The sequence below is a fragment of the Heteronotia binoei genome, chromosome 2 (genome assembly GCF_032191835.1).
Source record: "Heteronotia binoei isolate CCM8104 ecotype False Entrance Well chromosome 2, APGP_CSIRO_Hbin_v1, whole genome shotgun sequence".
Lineage (NCBI taxonomy): Eukaryota > Metazoa > Chordata > Lepidosauria > Squamata > Gekkonidae > Heteronotia > Heteronotia binoei.
This window is the reverse complement of record NC_083224.1, coordinates 48,862,007-48,884,777: the sequence shown is the minus strand read 5'-3', so window position 1 is coordinate 48,884,777 and position 22,771 is coordinate 48,862,007. Positions and strand designations below refer to the sequence as shown.

General features: G+C 41.0%; 1 protein-coding gene across 1 annotated transcript in view; it reads right to left on the bottom strand.

Moving 5' to 3' along the window:
• Positions 1-22,771, bottom strand: part of PTPRT (protein tyrosine phosphatase receptor type T) — a 1,094,059-nt gene that overhangs the window by 680,287 nt on the left and 391,001 nt on the right. Inside the window, exons 3-4 of the mRNA XM_060230934.1 lie at positions 14,828-15,099; positions 4,522-4,603 (exon numbers count right to left, since the gene is read on the bottom strand). Of these exons, the coding sequence (XP_060086917.1) occupies positions 4,522-4,603; positions 14,828-15,099 (354 nt within the window). The remainder of the gene's footprint in view (positions 1-4,521; positions 4,604-14,827; positions 15,100-22,771) is intronic.

Genomic DNA, 22,771 nt, shown 5'->3' with positions numbered 1-22,771 from the left:
ATCCTCTTGTTGCTTCATGCACATTAAATCGATGCTCATTTTAAAAAGGAAACTTACATGTATCCTGCATGTTTACACTGAATTTAATAGTGCTTATTTCTAAGAAAGCACTACATAGAGGCTGGGATCAAGTAAAACAGCACACAAAAGGTGTCTCCATTAACACTGCCAAAATCAAGAGCTCTGGAAGCCAGTAAACTGTGTCTGCTTACTCTTAGAGAGGAGGGTGAACAAACTGATTCCCCAGTACTGATTTGTCTACCTCACATGAGTTGGTAATGACAGCAAACTCACTTCTCTGTGATAGGGTTGCCAAGTCCAATTCAAGAAATATCTGGGGACTTTGGAGGTGGAGCCAGGAGACTTTGGGGGTGGAGCCAGGAGACACTGGGGGCAGAGCCAGGAACAAAGGTATGACAAGCATAATTGAACTCCAAGAGAGTTCTGGCCATCACATTTAAAGGGACAGCACACCTTTTTAAATGTCTTCCTTCCATAGGAAATAATGAAGGATAGGGGCACCTTCTTTTGTGGCTCATAGAATGGGACCCCCTGGTCCAATCGTTTTGAAACTTGGGGGGGGGGGTACTTTGGGGAGAGGCACTAGATACTATACTGAAAATCTGGTGCCTCTACCTCAAAAAACAGCTCCCCCAGAGCCCCCAAAACCTCCAGATTAATTCCCCATTATACCCTATGAGAAGCGATCTCCACATAGGGAATAATGAAGACGTTTCCCTCTCCTTCCCCCCCCCCACCCGCCCGGTTTCTGGTGAATCTGGCCTCTCTACTCACAAGTTGCTGCCAGCTTCTTTAGAGCAACACAGACACACCAGAGTTGAAGCCTTTCAATCGGAGACTGAAGCCTCCGGAGGTAGAAAGGCACATGATCCTCTGGGGACAGGGCTTCCCCCTCTGGCCAGCTGACTGGGGGCGAGAAGCAGCCTCGGAAAGCAGAAGAACCTAACTGGGAAACTCAATGGGAAGAGTGGAACTAAAATTGGCGCCGTTTCCCACCCCCCCACACACCCCGCTTCTGGATTTTTGGAGAGCGGGGGAGGAGGCTGCAAATTCAGGGGTCCCCTGCCCTGGTGGGAAGCCTTCTCTGTGGTTGGGAAGCCTTCTCTGTGAACAGGTTCATTTCTCAGAACATCTTCACAATGCTTGTTCATAAACTAGGGGCAGGCAATACAGAATATGTAGGCTGTATCTAAATGTTCTCTAAGAAAAGAGGATTTGCACACACACCTCTTTTAGCCAAATATAGCTAGTCTGAAATTAAGTTATTACACAGCAATTATATAGTCCACATCTATATGTATGATTTTGAAAAAGCTGCTATTTAGTGAGCAGCACCACCACCATGGTTTTGAAGCACCAAGTCCCATCAACTATGAGAAATAGTGCTAGGCTGTCCCTGTTAGCTGTTCAGTAGTTTATCTATGTCACAATTTACTGATGTACTAGCTATTGTCCCAGACAGGGTCATAGATCTGTCACTTGAAATCGAGCGGCCTTGGTATAAAACTATACTGCTCCACAACATATATACAGCCAACTATGTTGACAGTTGGTATCTTCCATACCCTTCATATTTAATAAATCAAACAGGATGTTAAATTGATGATAATGCTATTGAATTGAAGCTTCTGAAGGAAAAAAAGGAAGTTATTACAAAAGAAAACAAAAAAAGAAAAGAAAATATTTGTGGGTGACTTCAGATTCAAGTAAACAGTTCTCAGCAGTGCCTCCAATATTTGTATATTACATTAAGTGAAAAGGAAAATATTTTTTAAAAAGGTGTTTCCCCCCCCCCCCCCATTGCTTTAACTATAACCAATGAGATTGGTCTGGCTGTTGAAAAAAATGCTTAACAGAAACCAGAAAAGGGCTATATATTAGAAACACCTCAGACTAAAAACAAAAAGAAGCAGAAGCAAGAAATTGTTTTTAAAAAGATCTGGGAAATTTCAAACCCTAATCCCCACCTTCATATATCAGGAGCCTGGGGGTACTTCTGGAGCCTTCCTTAACAATGGAGGCCCAGATAGCAGCCACTGCCAAGTCCGCATTTTTCTATCTTAGGCGGGCAAGGCAGCTGGCTCCCTTCCTGGAGCGCGACGATCTAGCAACGGTGATCCATGCTACGGTCACCTCGAGGTTGGACTACTGCAATGCCCTCTACATGGGGCTGCCCCTGTGCCGAACCCGGAAATTGCAGCTGGTGCAGAACACCGCCGCCCGGTTGTTATTAGGGCTCCCAAGGTGGGAGCACATCCAGCCGGGACTTCGGGCTCTGCACTGGCTGCCAATATCTTACCGAGTTCGATACAAGGTGCTGGTCGTTACCTTTAAAGCCCTATATGGCCTAGGACCTGCCTACCTGAAGGACCGTCTCTTCCCACACGTTCCCCAGCGAGCACTAAGATCAGGAACCCAAAACCTCCTGGTTGTCCCAGGGCCAAAGGAAGCCCGCTTGAAAGTTACAAGAGACCGGGCCTTCTCCGTAATGGCTCCATCTTGGTGGAACCAGCTGCCGGAAGAGGTAAGGGCCCTGCGGGATCTTACTCAATTCCGCAGGGCCTGTAAGACATCCCTCTTCCGGCTGGCCCACAACTAATCAGCACTGAGTACTGAATATTGAAGACTGAACATCAAATACTGAACTTGTAACCGATGAGTGTAGCTGTAGGACCGCCATCTGAGTTTAATGTGTATGTATATAACAATTGTTTAGATTTTTAACTGTAAATTATGAAATGTTAATTTTAATGTTTAATTTTAGATTCCATGTTAGTTTTATATGTTGTAAGCCGCCCTGAGCCACCTAGTGGGAAGGGCGGGATATAAATCTTAGATAGATAGATAGATAGATAGATAGATAGATAGATAGATAGATAGATAGATAGATAGATAGATAGATAGATAGATAGATAGATAGATAAATAAATAAATAAATATCAAATCCATTCATAATGCTACTAAAATAGGTCTGTGTTGGAAAATATCTGGAGACTTTGGGGGTGGAGTCAGGAGAGGGTGGGGTTTGGGTGGAGGGGCCTTAGCATGATACAAAGCCATAGAGTCCACCCTTCCAAGCAGCGATTTTCTCCAGGGGAGCTAACTCCTGCCAGCTGGAGATCAGTTGTAAAAGCAGGAGATCTCCAGGTCCCACCTGGAGGCTGGCAACCCTATACTAAAACCAGGTAAAGAGGCCTCATATACAAGCCATATGTTTTATGCTTTCCATGAACAACTCCAGCCTTCCCATTCAGATCACTGAGCCCACTAGAGAGAAATAATATTATGGTACAATCTTTCCACCATATTTATAAAGCAAAATATTCCAGAGGGTCTCCCCCCCAGGGGAGGGTAGATTCTGAAAAGGGTACCCCATTGAGCTATAATATGCTGAGCATATCAAGTCCATATTGCAGTCTGTCAGAGTGAATTGGGGTTACCTTTTCAGTTCCATCCTAGGTGATGTCATTATGGTGGGAGATCCACGTGCTACAGTCTGCTGCAGACACACATTTACCTTTAGTAGGTAAATGATGTCATTTACCTTTAGTAGGCTTAGCTAAGTCCAGTTCAAAACCATCTGGGATGTAAACCTATCCTACATTCTCTCCAAATTCCAAAGCAGCTTCATCCTACCAGACTACAAAAAATGACATAAGCAGAGTTCATGGCAAAACTGATAGATGCCTATCTCCTGTTGTAATCAGAGAGCTTTTGGGCTGCATTACACCAACAGGAAGACAGCATTACACCTTACACAAACACAGATACCAGGCAGCTCTTCCAAGTGTGAAAATAGCCTAATGTAACATCTGAACAACCCTGGATCCAAAGAAGTTTATCTGAATGTTACAATTTGGACATCTGTAATGACAGTTGAATAAGAAACTCTAATTGGATTTTGCTTTTGTTTGTTTGTTTAATGGATAAAAGAGCTAAAAAAAAATGCATCAGCCTGGGGTTTGTAGTGAAACAATTTTTAACGTATTTCTCTACTTCTCAGTAAGAGCCAAATGCTTTGAAAGTGATACATATTTGTTAAATCCTTTCATGGAAGCACTGAAATAATTTACATTCCTTTAAAGAAAAGGCACTCCAGGGCATTTCTTTCAAAGAGTGAATGTTGCCTAATTTTCTTAGTTTTGAGCATGAAGGCTGCCCTACTCCCTCTCTCCTCCCTAAGATAGCTCTATACGGGTACTGTTGGAACCCTGCAATTCTCCCCCTTCATTGGTTTGAATCAGAGCTAACAATCAAGAGACCTTAATAATGGACTAGGATTTTGGCACTAGCTGCACATTCATAGCAGTTCTGCCTGTTGCACAACTTGAGAAATTACGTATTTATTCAGAGCTGATTGCCTTCCCTCTGTAAGTATTTACAAAGGATAAAAGAAGATATCTGAGATTTGATTGAATTGGATGAATTACTTCTCGTGATGCAGGGTCTTATGTAATACTTTATTGTGGTGAGAAGGAATGGTGGGGGGATTGTACTTACTGCACGGATGGGCAAGGACTCTGACTTCATCCACAGCTATGTATCCGGGATGACCCTTCAGTGAAACTGATTCAAATATCACCTGAAACAGACAGGGTAAAACAAACTCCTTAAACAAGTTACCTAAAATTAACTTAATTATTCCCAGTCCCATGTATTCTTATACGCAAACTAGTGCATACATTTTAAATCTGGAATGAAATTTCCAAGTCAGAATAATTTTTAAATCATCATCATCATAGTCATCATCAGACTGACAAAAGTAATGTCCATCCTAAAATATATCCAAGAGAAGGGGTTCCCAACCTTGATGAACTCATGGAATTTTGAGAATAGGTAGTCGGTTACCACAACAAAATGGCTGACTAGGGTTGCCAATCCCCAGTTGGGGGCAGAGGATCCCTCAATTTGGAGCCTCTCCTCCTGCTTCAGGAATATCAGAAAGTGACGGGTATAAATAAATATATTTTTAAATAAGAAAGAAAAGAAAGTGACCGGGGGGATGGTCACTACAGAGACCAGTCCCCATAAGCATATAATGGAAAATCAATCCAAGGGGAATCTGGGGCTGGGGGTGGGTGTTTTGAGGTAGAGCCACCACCCTTTCAGCATAGTTGCTGGACCCTCTCCTCAAAAAATCTCCCATTTTTTTAATGGACCAGGGGGTCCAATTCTATGAGCCCCTCCCCCCCAAAAGTCTCCATCCTCCATTATTTCCAGTGGAGGGAGGAAATTTAAAAGGAATGTGGTCCCTTCAAAATGCAACAGTGAGAACTTGGCTTGGAGTTCAGCTCTTCCCTCCCCTCTCTTGGAGCCTCTTGAAAAGTCCCCCCCCCCCTCATCTGTAGCCCTCATCTGGCAACTTTATTTCCCAACATGTTCCTGTGCAGCAGCTCCAGTTTTCTCACCAAGGTCTATTTCCTGTTACTCTAAGGCACATTCTGACTCTTTTTTTTGGTGGCTGAATGATGATTTAGAACTCCTATCCTTCTGGCACATATGTGAAACAAAATTATTCCTGAGAGTTTTGGGGGCAGCCTCGGCATGAGGGATACCATGCTGCATGGAGAATTAAGTCATTTTTAGTTCTGTGTCTAAACTTTTAGACTCTAAAGTGTTTTTTAATATTTGGTTTATTATTATTTTTTCATTATGATCATTTACCTTGGGTCCTGGGATGCCAGGGAGAAAGGCAGGTATATAAGTATTTTTAAATAAATCCTGCCTGCTATCCTTGCTGCATCACTACTCTGCTCAGCAGGCAATTGTTTAAATAGACAGTTATATCATTCACAGATCATAAAAATCAGTCGTCAGTAAATACTGAGTTTCAACAAAATCCTGCCATTTTGGTATTCATCTGCATTGTCCTTAATGGTGCTATTAGCTGCCAATTACTTTGAATTGACAGCATCTTTGCACATAAGTAGTTGTGAAAAAATGCAGCACAAACCAGTCCAGCAGGCATTTGTGGTCATTCATCATGAACTGAAGAGAACAGAGATCATATAACATCTAATCAACACCTTCAAACACAGTAAGTTCAACTGAGATAGCCATGTTGGTCTGAAGCAGCAAACTGGATTCAAACTTTATTCAGTAGGTCCAGCTGTTGAACGTATTCATGGTAAGATTCACAACCTCCCTAGTAAATTCACTGAACCAAAGGTACCCATATAAGGTTGGCATTTCTCAAAGGGGGGGTGGGACTTCATGTAACAAAAAGGAGAGCTGATTTCATGTGCTTTCACACATGTAGAATAACACACTTCCAATCCAGTTTCAATTTCCTTTTCTAATAGACCTTATTGTGTGAAACAGCAAGATCCACTTGCAAATGATTGCTAAGGGGAACTGAATGATGATTGAAAGTGCATTATTCAGAGTGTGTGAAAGCAGCTCACTTACATTTATACAACATCTTGTTTTGATTTTTTTTCCCCTGGATTTGTCACTCTTGCAGTAACAATTTCAAATCATAACATTTCTTGGCAATATACCCAGTAAATAAATTAATTTTAAGACACAAAATACATCTGAACGTTCATAAGAACATAAGAGAAGCCATGTTGGATCAAGCCAATGGTCCATCCAGTCCAACACTCTTATGTCACACACACAGTGGCCAAAAAAAACCAAGTGCCATCAGGAGGTTCACCAGTGGGGGCCATTTGTTGTGGACCATTTAAAAGCAAGCAGGCCTTCCCCTTTTTTAACACTTTATTATCAGGACAATGGCAATATTTCCATTGATACCAGTGTGTTGCAGTGACTGGATTAGAATCTAGAAGACATGATAATAACTGTCTAAATAAATATTATTTTCCTATTATTTTTCTATAAGACTAGAGGGAGAGCATCATGGTACATAGGGTGGGCAGCTCCAAGCTTCTCCCAGGCAGGGAATTTGGGGAGAATTTCAGGAGAGGCGTGGCCATCTCCAACACAGTGACATCATGCAGAGTGGCATCATCATGTTTTGGATGCAGCACGTGTGCCCCTACTTTCTTCCAACCATTTAAAGGGGACCTTCCCTTTAAATGGTTGTGGGGAGGGAAGCAAAGACCTCATATGTCTACCTTGCAAGAGGCAAACTTGCCTCTTGAAAAGAGCAGGTGCCCTGCAATTTGCTATTTGCAGGGCAAGTGAGTCCAGCATCCACTCTTTTCTTTTTCCTCACAGGAGGAGAGGGAGAGGGATCACTCTGGGGGTGGGGCCTCCCCCCACCAACCACCTGGCTGGTGATGGGCTGGAGCCCATGAAATCAGGGAATCCCTTGCCCCCACCTGGGGACTGGCATCCCTAATACAGCCCAACTTTGTCATATCTGAGAACCTAAGTACTTTGGATGGGAAGACCACCAAGACGGACTCTGCAGATGAAGGTAATGAAAAAACTACCTCTATGTCTTAGTTGCCTTGAAAGCCACTCGCTGGAGTTGCCATGACTCTACTGCAACTTGACAGCACTTATACGGGGTCAAGTACTACTATATAGGAATTTCAAAAAAATGTTCTCTATTGCTCATTCTAAGGAAAAAATATTGATCCCCTTCTGTATTTTGGTTGCTAATTCACACTGCAAGTCTTTTTTATTTATTTTTATTTTATTTATTTAATATATATTCTGCCCTCCCCGCCAAGGCAGGCTCATACATTATATAATTACATTAAATTAATGATTATTTACTGATTAAAATATTTATACTCCATATTCTCTTTTGAACAGGATATGGTAGTCTCTCTCTTTCTCTTTTTGCTAACATTTTTTCCCTTGGCATTTACAGCTAATTTTGCATGTACCATACTGGTTCTAAGAATTTAATTTAATCAGCTTTGTGTGGTCAAGACATCCCAATTTCCAAGTATCTAGGATGGGGGGAATGAACCATCACTTGTCCCTGCTTATTCTTATTAGGTAAAAGTTCTATGTAGCATAATAAATTAAGTTTTTACCATACAATAAATCAACTTAAATGCTGAACTAAATTAAATTCTGATTGTCTTTATGACAAAATAGCAGGCAAAAGCTTATTGTTAAATTTATCCCATGTGGCCAATAAAGTATCAATCAAATTATCGCTGAGATAATGTAGTTGTTTTATGGCTATATTAATCTATAATGGGAATTTTAATATGAGTTTGTTTTGAAATAAAATATGTTACTTTTATTATTGAGAGCTAGTATACTGTAGTGGGAATAGTGCTGGGTTAGGATCTGGGAAAGTCAGGTATGAATCCCAGATGTGCCATATAAGCTTGCTGGGTATCCTTGTGCCAATCATACACTTTTAGCCTAACCTACTTCAAAGGCTGTTGTGTGGATAAAATGGAGGAGAGTGACGCAAGCCACTTTGGACCCACACTGGGGAGAAAGATGGGGTATAAATGAAGTAAAAAAATAGTGTGTATCAGAAACAAAGATTTTGTATATGTAGGTTTAATCAACTGACTAAACTTCATATAATTTATCAATTAATGTCTGGTCCATATAAATGTCTGGTCCATACAAAGTAAAAGTGTCATCATATGTTAATGGAATAATCATTCTGTTAGTTTCGTTACTGTGAATCTTACAAAGCATCTTTAAGCCCAGCAAAGTTTTATTCAGGGTATGAGCTTTTTTGCCTTACTGCACTGAGAGCATTTCTGTGTGTGTTTTTTGTTGGGCTTGTTTGCCTCCCCTTTATCACTGTATTCATGCCCTCATGATCCAGACTTTCTCAGCAGAAACACATGTGAACAATTTAGATGAGAATTAACAAATCAGTGAGGTGGATTCAGCTGAGTGTGTGTGCCCAGACCAAGTTCACCCAGCACATTTCCTTTTATTTTTCTTTCACATTTCACATTTTCTTTTAATTTATTGAGGATTTTGAACAGAGACATAGACTTCCCAGACAGTAGGCTGATAATGACCACTATACATAGAATCATAGAGTTGGAAGGGACCTTCAGGGTTATCTAGTTTAATCCCTTGCACAATGCAGGAAATTCATGGTTGACTCTCTGTTGTTGCATTGCCTCATAGCAGTTGCAGTTATTTTTCTGGGAAGATTATAGTTTTGTAGACAAATGCATAACCCTAAGTCTGCGCCATGGTGTCTTTACATGTTCCTGAACAGCATGTGAAGCAACTTACGTACATAAGCTCACAATGCTCAGCCATTTCATGCTTCCCCCTGGGTCTTAGGCTCAGAGCATTGACCATGAGATTTCTGTAATGAATGTCAATAAATTAAAAGTAGGTTTGCAACTTACACATCTGAACAACACCTGAAAACATACTCAATATTGCTAAAGCACAGACATTGTCTCCAGTTTTTGATGCAATAATTCAAAGCAAAACGTGTTAGTTATCAGAGACTGTTAACCAAACAAAATACTGCAAGAGTGCTGATGTTTTAAGCATGTTTTATTTTACTTTTTAAAAAAACTTTAGAAGTGTTTGTGTCTTTTATAAAGTTTAAATCTCTGCTGCCTGGCATTACATTTTATGATGTGCATGGCCTGGCCCAACAAGGTTTCGTTTTTTTCAGATCTGTGTTAGTGTGGGTAAGGCAGCAATCCTAGTTTCATGTATTCCAAAAATTTAAATTAATTTTGTCTCCCATTAGACATACACAGGGTTTGTTTTGTTGGGGAAAAGGTGCAGGAGCTCAGTAGCATATGCCCTGAGATCTGTGTGCAGATCTCCACTGCATGCAGACCCTGGCTGGAGGCTCAGGAGCTATGCTCCTGTGAGCTGCTGCTGAATTCAAGCCCTGGACATACATATAATTATTTTTCATTTCCCCCCTTCATGTCATGTCCATTCTGTGCACAATCAGTTTTCTGCATGTTATTATTAAATTAATGGTGTGCTAAATTTGATTTAGACCACTGAGGAAGGCCAGGTGCTGAAACATGTTTGGTACTGGTTCTTGAATTTGGAGACAAGGGTGATTAACATGTGGAATTCACTGCCACAGGATGTGGTGGCGGCCACAAGTATAGCCACCTTCAAGAAGGGTTTAGATAAAAATATGGAGCACAGGTCCATCAGTGGCTATTAGCCACAGTGTATGTGTGTATATAAAATTTTTTGCCACTGTGTGACACAGAGTGTTGGACTTGATGGGCCGTTGGCCTGATCCAACATGGCTTCTCTTATGTTCTTATGTATTTTCAAACTTGTATTTATATAAATGGACATCTGTCTTCATATTGGGATTAGATACTTACATGCTGATCCACATGATTGTTATTTTTACTTTATTAAATTATATGCTTATGTTTGTACTACGTACTTACTTTTTTCTTTTGTTCCAACCGTTTTGGTTACCCCACTCTATTCCCAGCTACAAGTTCTATTTCTAGCTATCCTAAGCATGCCTAAAGCTCTCATATAAATTCAGAAAGGAAAATCTGGAAATAATATATTTTTAATATACTTAGTGTAACCAAGATGAATTACCAAGATATTTATGACAATAAAGCTCAGATAAAGTTCAAATTACTGCATCTTTTGTAGCAATAGTCTTCATCATGGGGGAAGTAACAAGAGTATAGTAAATATCTCCCAAAAACACATGAATGAGAGTAGAACTAGGGATCCCTGCCGCTGAAAATGCCTTCCCAGTGTCAATTTCTCCACTTCCTCCTCCAACCCCATAACATCTCATTAAAGTTACCATGTGGGGATGTCACATCACAAAGTTTCCTTGCTTCTTTGCACATCACTGGAAAGAACTGGCAGGGGCAAAGTAATTCACAGTGTGATATCATGCTACCAAACAGTGAATTTCATCAAATACAGTACAAATACATGAAACTGAAGTACAGATAGTCACACCAGTGGTCTATCAAAGACAGCACAGTCCATTCTGACAGGCAATAGCTGTCAAGAATCTCAGGCCGAGATCTTTCCTAGCAACTACTTTTTGATTCTTTTAACTGGAGATGCCAGAATTTGAACCAGGGGCCTTTTGCATGTAAAACAGATGCTCTACTGCTGAATGACAGCCTCTCCTGTAGTATTATGGAATTATGGAGAAACATCTACTTTTTACCTAAAAAAATAATCCAGGAAGGGATCACAGAAAACAATTTCACTGGGGCTGAACACCGATCAAGTAAATACATCGATTCTCAGTGATCCATAATACTGTATTTTGTCCCCACCATCACCACTTTTACAGTACAGGATAATTCATATTTGCCAATTAACCTTCTGAAAGGGTTTATTTTTTTAATGTGGAAATTCAGAGTTGATGCATTTATAAATATTCATAGTGATGAATGTTGGGATTTTTTTTTAAGTAAATTAAGCCTGTTCGGGTTTTTTTAAAAAAACAAATGTGTCCCTTTTTTCATTTATTTAAGCAACCTTTCAGTGTACCAGTAAAATGTAATTATGCATAAAGGATTAATAAGCAGAAATATAATGAATGCATTTCTCATTTCCATCTCATATGCATATGCTTAATTAAAAAAAACCTGATCTAATGAACAATATTTCTTTCAATTTAGGCAAGATTTTAAATATATTACTGTTAATATTAAGTTGTTGCAAGCGATTTATATAATCTGCAACATTAGTTATCCTTTGGGAGGTCTCAGGATGCCTGAGTCATGACTCTGACATCCAATTTGGCACAATGCAAAAAGCTGATAGAAAAACTGCAGAAAGAATGGAAGTGGTAAACTCAGGGTGGCCATATTAAAGAAGCATGATGTCTATAGAAAAGAAACATTTCAACCTTTTTTTAAAAAAAAAATCTGTAAATTAATCTTGTATGATTAATGACATTTTATTGGTTCATTTTACTAGCATAGTTTACAGGGACATGGTCTTGTTAGCTAGTCCTGATAATCTGTGCTACTTTTGGACAGAGAGAAGACACCAAAATCTATTTGCTATCAGTGTAATCCCAAGCAAAGTTATAATTACCCCAGTCCACTGAAATCAATGGGCTTAAGTTTGCACTGTCAATCAGTTCTGTAAGGAGAGTAGATTGCACAAATTAATCATCATGCAGTGCCAGTATTTACTGTACCTAGTATTAATGGTTAACTCTGGCATGCTAAACGGCACCTCTCATGATATTAAGGCATATTAATAAAATGCATTTCCTAAATAATTTGCAAGGTAAAATTATTTTTACCATGTCAGTTATTAGGAATGTAACCTATCCTTTTATTTCCATTAACATTTCAACCTTCTCTTGAGAGAACTAAAAATACCTGAGGATAGCCAAGACAGTTTACATCTTCAAACGTAAAGGATTTATCCTGAAGACAGACACTTCTCCCCCACAGCAGTTCCTTCAAGAGAGTGCAAGAACTTCTGCAGCTAAGTATTTACCACCAACAAAGGACCTCTAGATCGCTCAACTTTTATTTTTCTGTAGGAATAAATATACTCCAACCCACTTCAGAGGAAACTGAGAAACTTTTTTTGTACATATGCTGTGAATATTCTTATCTCTGGGTTTTGAAGGGATACTTTGGAATATTTATTTATTTACCTTTGATTTATAACCTGCCCATTCCAAAAGTGGACTAAGGGTGGCTAACAATCATAGTAAAACCAACAATCTCAGTTCCAAGTATAAACCGATAAAACATAAACAATTAACAATTTAGAACAAAATGTTAGGTGCTGTACAGAATCTTGAAGCATAGGCAGATCAGATTACATTCGATCTTCTGTTTATCTGTTGGTGGTCCTTCTAGTGGTATTGCTCAGCAGCATAAAAGCGGCAGCCTTCTCCCACTATCTACTATAGGCCTGTCGAAAAAGTTCGGGTTTACAAGCCCTGCGGAATTGGGAGAGTTCCTGCAGGGCGCTTATGGCATCAAGGAGAGCATTCCACAGCATTGGTGCTGCCACTGAGAAGGCCCTGGCCCATGCAGAGCCTAGTATGGCCTCCCTTGGTCTGGGGATAGACAACAGATTTGGAGTTCCTGAATGCAGTGATCTCTGGGGAACATATGGGGAAAGGCGGTCCCGTAGACAGACAGGTCCTCGGCCATATAGGGCTTTAAAGGTCAATACCAGCACTTTGAAATGGACTCAGAACACAATAGGCAGCCAGTGCAGCTCTTTCAACACTGGTTGAATGTGCTCCCATCAAGGAAGCCCCATTAACAACCGTGTCGCAGTGTTCTGCACTAGCTGCAGTCTTCGAGTCAGAGTCAAGGGCAGCCCCATGTAGAGGGCATTACAGTAGTCTATTCCTGAGGTGACCATAGTGTGGATCACCATTGCTAAGTCGCGGTGCTCCAGAAAAGGGGTCAACTGCCGTACCCACTGCAGATGAAAAAAGGCAGACTTGACAGTGGTTGCTACTTGGGTCTCTATAGACAATGAGGACTCCAGGAGCACTCCCAGGCTCTTGACCTTTGGGACTGGAATTAGTGGCACCCCATCAAAAACCCGCAAGGGGATCTCCTTTCCCAAGCTACCGCAACTCAGATAGAAAACTTCCATCTTCATTGGATTCAACTTCAATCAACTCAGCCTGAGCCAAGATGTCATGGCTTGTAGTGCCAGGTCCAAGTTGTTCGGGGCGCAGCCAGATTAGCCACCCATCAATAGACAGAGCAGGGTGTCATCCGCATATTGATGCACCCCAGCCCATACCTCCTGACTATCTAGGCAAGGGGGTGCATGTAGATGTTAAATAACATCGGGGACACAATAGCCCCTTGCAGCACACAGCATGTAAGTGGGTGCCTCCGGGACGATTCTTCCCCTATCACCACCCTTTGTCCCTGACCTTGAAGGAAAGAGGTCAGCTATTGCAAGGTGGGCCCCCGAATCCCCACGTCAGCAAGGTGGCTAGACAGTAGCTAGTGGTCAACTGTATTGAATGCGGCTGACAGGTCTAGTAACAGCAGCACCACTGAGCCGCCTCAATCCAGATGTCGCAGGAGGTCATCTATGAGGGCAACCAAAACTGTCTCTGTCCTGTAACCTGGATGAAAACCAGACTGGAACAAGTCCAGTGCAGAAGTGTCATCCAGGAATCCTTGGAAATGAGTTGCCACAGTCCGCTCTATAACTTTATCTGGATATTGGCCACATTTGGAAATGAGGGGAAGCAAGAGAGGACAAGACAGAAAATAAGTTAGTGCTTACTCTTTCTTTCCAAATGTTCCCACATATTGGCCACATTTAAGTGCCAGGTGGCCAATATACCAAAGCATCATCTCAAGTGTGTCCAAATACTACTTGTGCCAACAGTACAGAATCAAAAGAACTTCAATACCACTTAGATAAATTCTACAAATGTAATTCAAGGGGTCATTTCATTTCTTGGATATAGAACAAGCTCTCTGCTAGCAGGGAAGATGGGACAATTTTGCCAGAGCCCACCTCCTCACTACAGCCCTTCATGGTGGCGTATATTTTGTTTATGAAGGTCCTCAACCTACAACAGGATTGAATGAAGGAGACTCTTGGGAGAAGTGCTTGGAAAGTTAGATCTGCTATGCCAGCTCCCTCCATAAGCTTTCCCCACAGGATTCAATATCCCTAACATACATGAAAGGGTTGTTTTTTTTTTTAACCAATAGTGTTGACATTCATAGGCTGCTTCCGCAAAGTTTCAAATAGTGCACTCAGTGCACTTTAGTTTTGTTTTTGTTTTTTTGCCACTGGATTTTCCTCTTGCATACTCAACATGTGTGAAAGCAGCCCTCATGGACAGTTTTCTATAACCCTAGCAAAATCAGAGAAGTGATTCTTTCAGAACTCACTCTGGATCCAAAACATAACAATAGGACTCCCCCTCCCTTTTGTGTAAGAGAAGAGAACGCACCTGATAAAAATGTGGCCAGAATGTGCTTATAGCGAGTTCCGCCTTCACCCAACCTTCTGTAACAATTCCAGAGACATTCCAGATAGGGTTGCCCTGAGGTCCACCATTCACCTTCACATAAACGTTCAATGATCCAGGGCTGGAGCGGTCTCGGCTGGAGAGATAATAATGGAAGTCTATGCAATGGGTATCGTTTTCCTTCAGGGTTGGTAAAAGCAAGTGAGCCTTTTGACCAGATGCCCTCCCAGAGCTGTTCACCATCATGAAAGAGCCTGGAGAAATGAGGAAAAGCAAGAGAGGAGGAGAAGAGAGAAAAGAAGTCAGTGGTTACTCTCTCTTCCCAAGCCTCCCACAAGAAAGCCAGACTATAATGAAGAGTCAACAATTTTCAACAACCTCCATACAAGTCAGAAAACAAAACAAGTATTCATCACAAAGAACTCAAGCCTATTATTTTCTGCTGGCACTTGTTTGAATGAGACAAGACATCAAAATTACAGGAGTTACAAATAAATTTTTCACCCACTGCCTCCACCATAGTTATTTATTACTATTTTTCAATTTTTTCTTCCCACGATTTTATGTAAAGACTGACAGTAAAATATTCATACCAAGCATGAAAAACACACATATTTCTTGTTTGTTGTACTAACCTCTAATCCAATGGTCAGAACCTGACTACCTTTATAGCATTTCCAGATCAATACACTGCACAGAGCAAGTCCGTTTGCCCACACAGGAGTGAACTTCCTTCAATGAATTGCAGCTATGGCAGCAAAATCAAGTAATCAGTACTACTAGGCAACAGAAATGTGAGGAGGATTTCAGGTCTCATCAGGGCTTTTTTTGTAGAAAAAGTCCAGTCAGAACTTATTTGCATATTAGACCATACCCCCTAACATCACCATTGTTTCACATAGGGGTTTTTTTTTAAAAGAAAAAGCCCAGCAGGCCCTCTTTTGCATATTCAGCCACATATCCTAACATCACCATTGTTTTCCACGGGGCTTTTTTGTAGAAAAAGCCCAGCAGGAACTTATTTGCATATTAGGACACACACCCCTGACACCAAGCCAGCCAGAATGGCGTTCCTGTGCATTCCTGCTCAAAAAAAGCCCTGGGTCTCATCCATAGGTTCTGGGAACTGCAATAGGATGCTTCCATCAACACTGAGTTTCAGCACCATTTTCCTTGTATGCTCTAGCTCAGGGATGTCAAACATGTGGCCTGGGGGCCAATTAAGGCCCCCAGAGGGCTCCTATCAGGCCCATGAGCAGCTGGCTGTCATCTGCTTCTTTCTCTCTTGTTTCCTTCTGCATCACAGCTTGCTTTGCTAGGCTTGCTCAATTGTACAGGAGCTACAGAGTTTCATTAGCTGAGGCTCCTCTCTTGTAGAGGAAGGGGGGAGGGATAGCTTGCTTTGCCAGACTCTCTCAATTGCACTTCTGAGCTACTGAGTCAGGCCTCTCTTCATTTTTTTGGCTGAGGCTCCTCCCCCTCCTGGTCCCCTGAGGAAGGAAAGAAAGAGCCAGAGCTTCCTTTGCCCAATTCCCTGGATTGCATGGGAGAAGAAAGCACTTTTAAGATCAACAAGTGCTACTGTTGTATGCATGTTTTATTTTGGGTTTTTTTAAAAAAATTCCTTAATTCTGTTTGTCTGTGTCCTTTATAAAGTTTATCTCTCTGCTATCTGGCATTACATTTTATGACACACATGGCCCAGCCCAACAAAGTCTCATTTATATCAGATCCGTCCTTCATAACCAATGAGTTTGGCATCCCTGCTCTAGCTGAAACTGGGAAAGCAGACAGAATATTCTTCAAGGAACATTCCTTGAAGACACCAGAAGTTCCATCCAAGGCTAGCAAACTTAAGAATCCAGAACTACCAAAGATAACACACATGCAGTAGCATCTCTCCACTATTAGTACAGAATTCATTTTTTTTCCTAATTACAAGTATTGACAGCATATCTCTGTGGCATACTATATAACCTCTGGTTTTGGACAGTACTTCAGAGCAAGAGAGTTGACTTTGCAGTAGCTGAGGCTCTGGCTAATGAAAACATCTTTCCAACATAACACAGGCGTGGAATTTGTAACACTGGCATATCCTACACAAGTTATCTGTGCTGTAGAACACAGCCAACTTCCTTCCTCTCTCTTCCTCCAAGGATCAAGGTATGGATTACATTATTCCTTTCCCTTCCATTTTATTCTCACAACTCCTCTGTGAAGGATGCTAGTGTGTTTGTGTATGTATGTGAGACAAAGAGACACACACGGGGGCGGGGGGGAGAGGGAGAGAGAGAGAGAGAATATGATTGGCACAAGGTCACCTACTAAGAATCACAGTTGAGAGATTTCTTAGACAGGACTTTCTCTAGTCATATTCAGACCCTTTAATCCTTACACTCAAGTCAGAAATCTCATCATGATGAAGTGATCCATGTCATTGTATGTATCAGTGAGTCATAAAAAAGGACCACAAACTACTGTGAAAAAAGCCAAAACAGTGAACTTTGAGGAAGACATTTATAGTTGTCCTCTTATGGCTGGAGCAACATGACAAAGAAATCCCTCTAGTAATAAAAAAGAGAATTATTAATTTTATTCAAAGAAAATGCTGCATGTATGCACACATGCCTTCAGGAAATCCAGAGAAAGTAATGAGAGAGTGGGAGGTGCGATTCAGAAGGAAGAATATCCATTTTAGCAGTCAGGCATAGTAATTTTTAATCAAATGCAGCCCTCTTGACATTCTGAGTTCCGATGCTGCTGCCAAGTCATGCTACAAATGTATTTCTCTGCTGGCTCTCTCTTGCTGTTCACAGAACACTGACTTTGGAAAGGCATGCCTCACTTCTAACCTATTGAAGTTTGTTCTTCTTTTGTAAGCTGTGTTGCAGCAGTGTGACAGACACTCAGATGAGCCAGATAAACATTTTGATCAATTCTGCTCAGTGAACAGCCATATGTACTATGGTGAGAGAGAAACAGAAACTATCAGCATTTGCCCATGTAAAATTTTCTTCCAGAACCCAGTAAAAAAACCTACAAATACAGTAAAAGATCTCTATGCGTATGTTCATGTGTTTGTACACACACACACACACATCATTCCCACTATTTTTAATAGGACATGGCAAGTTTGGTAACAGAACAAATGAAGGACAAGAACTGAATGGAATTCTGCATACCCTGAGAGCCTTCCAAGGTAAACAGGGAATATACAGGACATCTAAGTAAACTGCTGGCCGTTGCCTGAAACCACCACAGCTGGCTGTTCACAGAGAAGAACCACTCTTATGCCAGCAGAGAGCAGCAGGCAGGAAGTAACAGATGTTATCAGTACAACATTGCTTTCAATGGAATGCACACTCAAAGCATACTTGGATTGCATATAATTCCATTAAAAGCAGTAGAAATCAGCTGCATGTTTGGATATGCATCCAGTTTCCCTCAGTGTTGTTGTTGTTGTTGTTCAAAAAAACTCTTTTGGTGACTGGGTCAGATGTCAACCCACTGAACAATTTTAACTTCTAATAAACAAACAGTGCCAATTATATTTAATCACCCATGCACATAGCCTCATTTTTGTTGTTGTTGTTAATACACTTAAGAATTCATGCTGGGTCCTGAACTTTGCCATTCATTTTTCTCCCCATTTTGACCTATTTCCTTTTTTAAAAAAGTTTGTTTTCAATAAATAAGTTATTGGCAGTACTCTTGCAATCTTTTCTTGACCACCCAATGGAGATAATAGTCAGAGACTGTACCCCCATCCAATGGATCCTCCCTTCCAAATCACAAACACAAACTTGGAAAACTTCACAGACTACACTTAGGAGTCAAACAAGATGAGACAGGCATCCTCAGGGCCACCCCATGATTTTGAAGCAGTGAGTTCCCACTTTGTAACTCCTTTTAACTGTGCTGCAGGGCCTGATTCTGGTCAGGACTGCCACAGCATGGGGGGAAAGATACTGCCTGTCCCCATGCCATTTTACAAAGTGAATTGGTGCCAGGGGTGTATGAACAAATAACTTCCCTCCCTCAGTGTCATTTAAATTCAGAAAAAATGGTGTTAGCGGATGGCAGGCATCCTCCTGCCCCCCATGCTGCAGTGGTCTTAACCAGAATTAGGTCCCAGTGTACATTTAAAAGGAGCCCCCCAGGGAAAGCTTAGTTTCAAAATAGCCGTATTGGCTAGTCTGGCCCTTGGTGTGTGTATTGATTGTCAGCAGATTAAATATTTGATGCTTCTAATATACAAAGTGTGCCATTATGTTTAAATATATATGTATATTGTGAAATCTCACCACAGTTAACATTTTGAGAAGAAAAGAGAGGACATAATTTCTCTTCAGTGAAAGATCACTTACAAATAACAAATTACACTTTATTTCCCATGTATCCGTTTTCCTATCAAATTCCTAAAAAATGTGCTGGTAGAGAAACATAACAGAGCCAAAATATATATTTTTTAAAAAATTATGAACTCCCACTGGTACTATAGAAAGTCAAGGTTTTTTTAAAAAAAAGTATTTGCCAACTGTCAGCTTCAGCTGCCTGTCATTTTTTACTATTAGAAAGAAACGCCCCTATTGTTTCACATTGAAATATAAAATATCTGTGAACTGCATACACAAATCAGAAGGAACAGAATATGCATGTCATATTTCCCCCATAAAACTTGTTGGATTTTTTGTTACTCAATTATGCGCATTCAATTATAACCCAAATGATTAAGGCTATGAATTTACAATGCACTTTGTGAAAAAATGACTAAAATATGCCATTTGCTCATTTCCAAAGGTTACACCCACGTCCCTCTTCACTGCACAGCGTCTGCTCGGATTTCTGCGTCGCAAACGGAAATTGCTAAAACCCAGTTTCCATTTGCGACACAGAAGCCGCAGCTCTTCCTGCTCCTCCGGCGCAGATGGTGGGAAATCCGAGCAGACGCTGCGCAGTGAAGAGGGACGTGACTCCTAGGTGAGCAGTGTGCGAAAACGGTTTCTGATCCATTGCATAGTATACAGATTGGGTCTGGAGCCCACCCTCTGCATTTCAAGTAACAGTCATATGTGAGTTGCAGGTTTCCTTCAATTTCCATGTGCATGGGGTACCCTATTCAGATTGTGACTGTGTCAACATTTGCCAACTTGAAATCACCCTAGGAATGCTATTTGGGGGAACCATTAGCATTATCTAAGTTTACTACCAATATTCAGTCATTTAATGTTTGCCGCTATTGATACACTTTTTTCCCCTTTCTGATTTCCCATCCACATGTGTTGCCTGCTCCGGAAAAAGAGTAAACAAGATAAATACTGGGGAAACAAAATAATAATTTACAGTTGGTGAATATGGTAGGTAACACCATATGGAAAAGCGCCCCCCCCCCCCGCCCGAATGTTGAGGTGGAGCCAGGACATGTCTCCACATGTTGTTAAAGTAAGTGGTTCTTTTCTGTAGCCCACCCATGAACTGAAATGATGAAACTTGTGATCAGTTCTTTATGTCATCAGCTGTGCTGATGCAAAACAAACAAACCCAGACAACATATCCTAGACCATTCAAATGATCCTTCCTACTGTGAAGGGACAAAGCTGGAGAAAAAATGTCTGTGATCTATGCTTAGAAAGGAGGTTATTTAAATGACCTGACCATGACTCTGGGATGATAAAGATCTAGGTGAGTTCACTGACTGCTAAAAGAAGGAACCTGCAAGTTGCATCCATAAAAATCAATTAAATTCATATAATAAGGCAAAATCAAGCCATGACACTACAGCAGAAGATGCTACTAGGCAACCACAAGGCTATTGAGCATGGTGTTACTCTCATAGTGAACATTAACAATGAGGCAATACAACAAAGAGAAAATGTTCACACAAACACAAGGCATTTCATTAAGGTCAGTTCAGTTGGCAACAGAATTAGCATTAAAGTTCTCAGTATCTTTGTATGTACGCAGGGAAGGTGTCATAGCTCAATGGTAGAGCATCTGCTAAGCATGCAGAAGGTCACTGGTTCAATTCCCAGCATCTCTGGTTAAAGAATCTGGCAGCAAGTGATGTGAAAAACCTCTGTCTGAGACCTTGAAGGGCTGTGTTAGCAGTCTGAATAGATAATGCTGACTTTGGTGGACCAAGGGTCTGATTCAGTATAGAGCTCCCAAGGAATAGGTTGAAAAAACGTAAAGTTACATTAATTCAAGTAGATACAGTTTAGTTTAGTTTATTTGATTTATATCCCGCCCTCCCTGCCAAAGCAGTCTCAGTGCAGCTCACAATACACAGTAAATAAAACAATTTAGACAAACATTAAGTTAAAACAGTTAAAACAATTTAAACAGTTTGGTGCTAAACAGTTCACATATAGGCTGCAGTCAAAAGAAGAAAAAGATGCCTAATATAAAAAGTACTTTCCCTATCACAAATGACTAGCTTGTCCGCAGCATGTGTGTGGGAGGGTTACCAAAATTAACTCAGAAAATACTTGGGGACTTTTGAGGTGGGGGTGGGAAACTTTGGGGGTGGAGTTAGAAGACTTTCTCATTCCCTAAAACAAAACAAAAAATACAGCAGTGCAGTTCCCTTGAATACACTCTTCATTTTGTCATCCCCCAGCAGCTGGCTGCACTTCCACTCTTTCTCACACACACACACACACACACACACAAAGCAGCCAAAATACAGTTTGGAAGCACATTCTTTGTGGTCTCACTGCAGCAATTTCTTCACAATGGGAGTAGCTGAATGCTGTATACTCAACCAAGTTCTTCACACTAACACAGGAGAAACGAAAATGACTCCTAAAGGGACTGTAAAACAAATGGAGGAACAAGGCTGCTTCCCTTTCCTACAACAGCTTGCCCCGCCCCATTCAGCCTGGCTTAAGATTTAAAGGCACACACACCTTTCTAAAAGCAAATTGTTCCAAAGCATCTTCTTAAGCCTTCAGAAAGGGCACGTGGTAGCAGTGGGGGTGAGGCTTCCCCCCACCAGCCAGCTGGCTGGGGGGAAGGAAAGAGCCTGCAAAATTGTGAGATCCCCCACTGGGACCTGGGTATTGGCAAGCCGAACATGGGCATTGTCTCTACAGGAGAGACCTGCAGAGAAATGTGTCTCCATGGAAGTCCATGGAAAGTGAGAGGTCAAAGGGAGCAAAGGGAGGGGTCAGAGGGCAGCTTCCAGGTTGAGACAAAGAACAACATCCCATTCAAGGACATAACATCTATATGCACTTAGAGAGATATAGTGCCCGCATTGTGTCCTGGTATGCTGAGCCTCTCACTCCAATATTGGCTATTCCCACAAGCAAATTTGGAAATTACAGAAAATGTAATCTAAAACAGAGAAAGAGTATAGTTAGCATGCTGGGGAAAGCTAAGTTTTCTGTGCTTATTAAAGTAGACACAGGGCACATGGTCTTTAAAGCAGGTTGAATATCAGATCAGCTTAATTTAATGTGCTTTGATCAACAGGTTAGCATAATTAATAACTTGCTGTTGCTGCCAGTTTCTTAATGATAAAAAATGTGAACACTATATGCTCAGATAAGTCAGGATTAAGCAAGGAGATAGATACATTTAAAAAATTCTACTGAAATGACAGTGAGTATAAAATGGTACTTCCAGAGCTACAGTTATTGAGCATACCACTGAAATTGGGGAATTAAACCATGAAGTGCTCTCCAGATACCCATAAATTCATTTTTCCCTCTCCTTGGTGCATAATGATGCCTTGATAAGCCTCCTATTATTGATGCATCTGCAACATATATCCTCTTTTCAGAGCTGAAATGCTACTCGGTAGCAGATGGTGCCTATTGTGTTTACACATCAGCACTTTATGATCGCATTTTCTCACGTCTACAGTAAAAAAGAAAGCCATAATTGAGTTTTTAATGGCTTTGCACATTGTTCATTAAGATT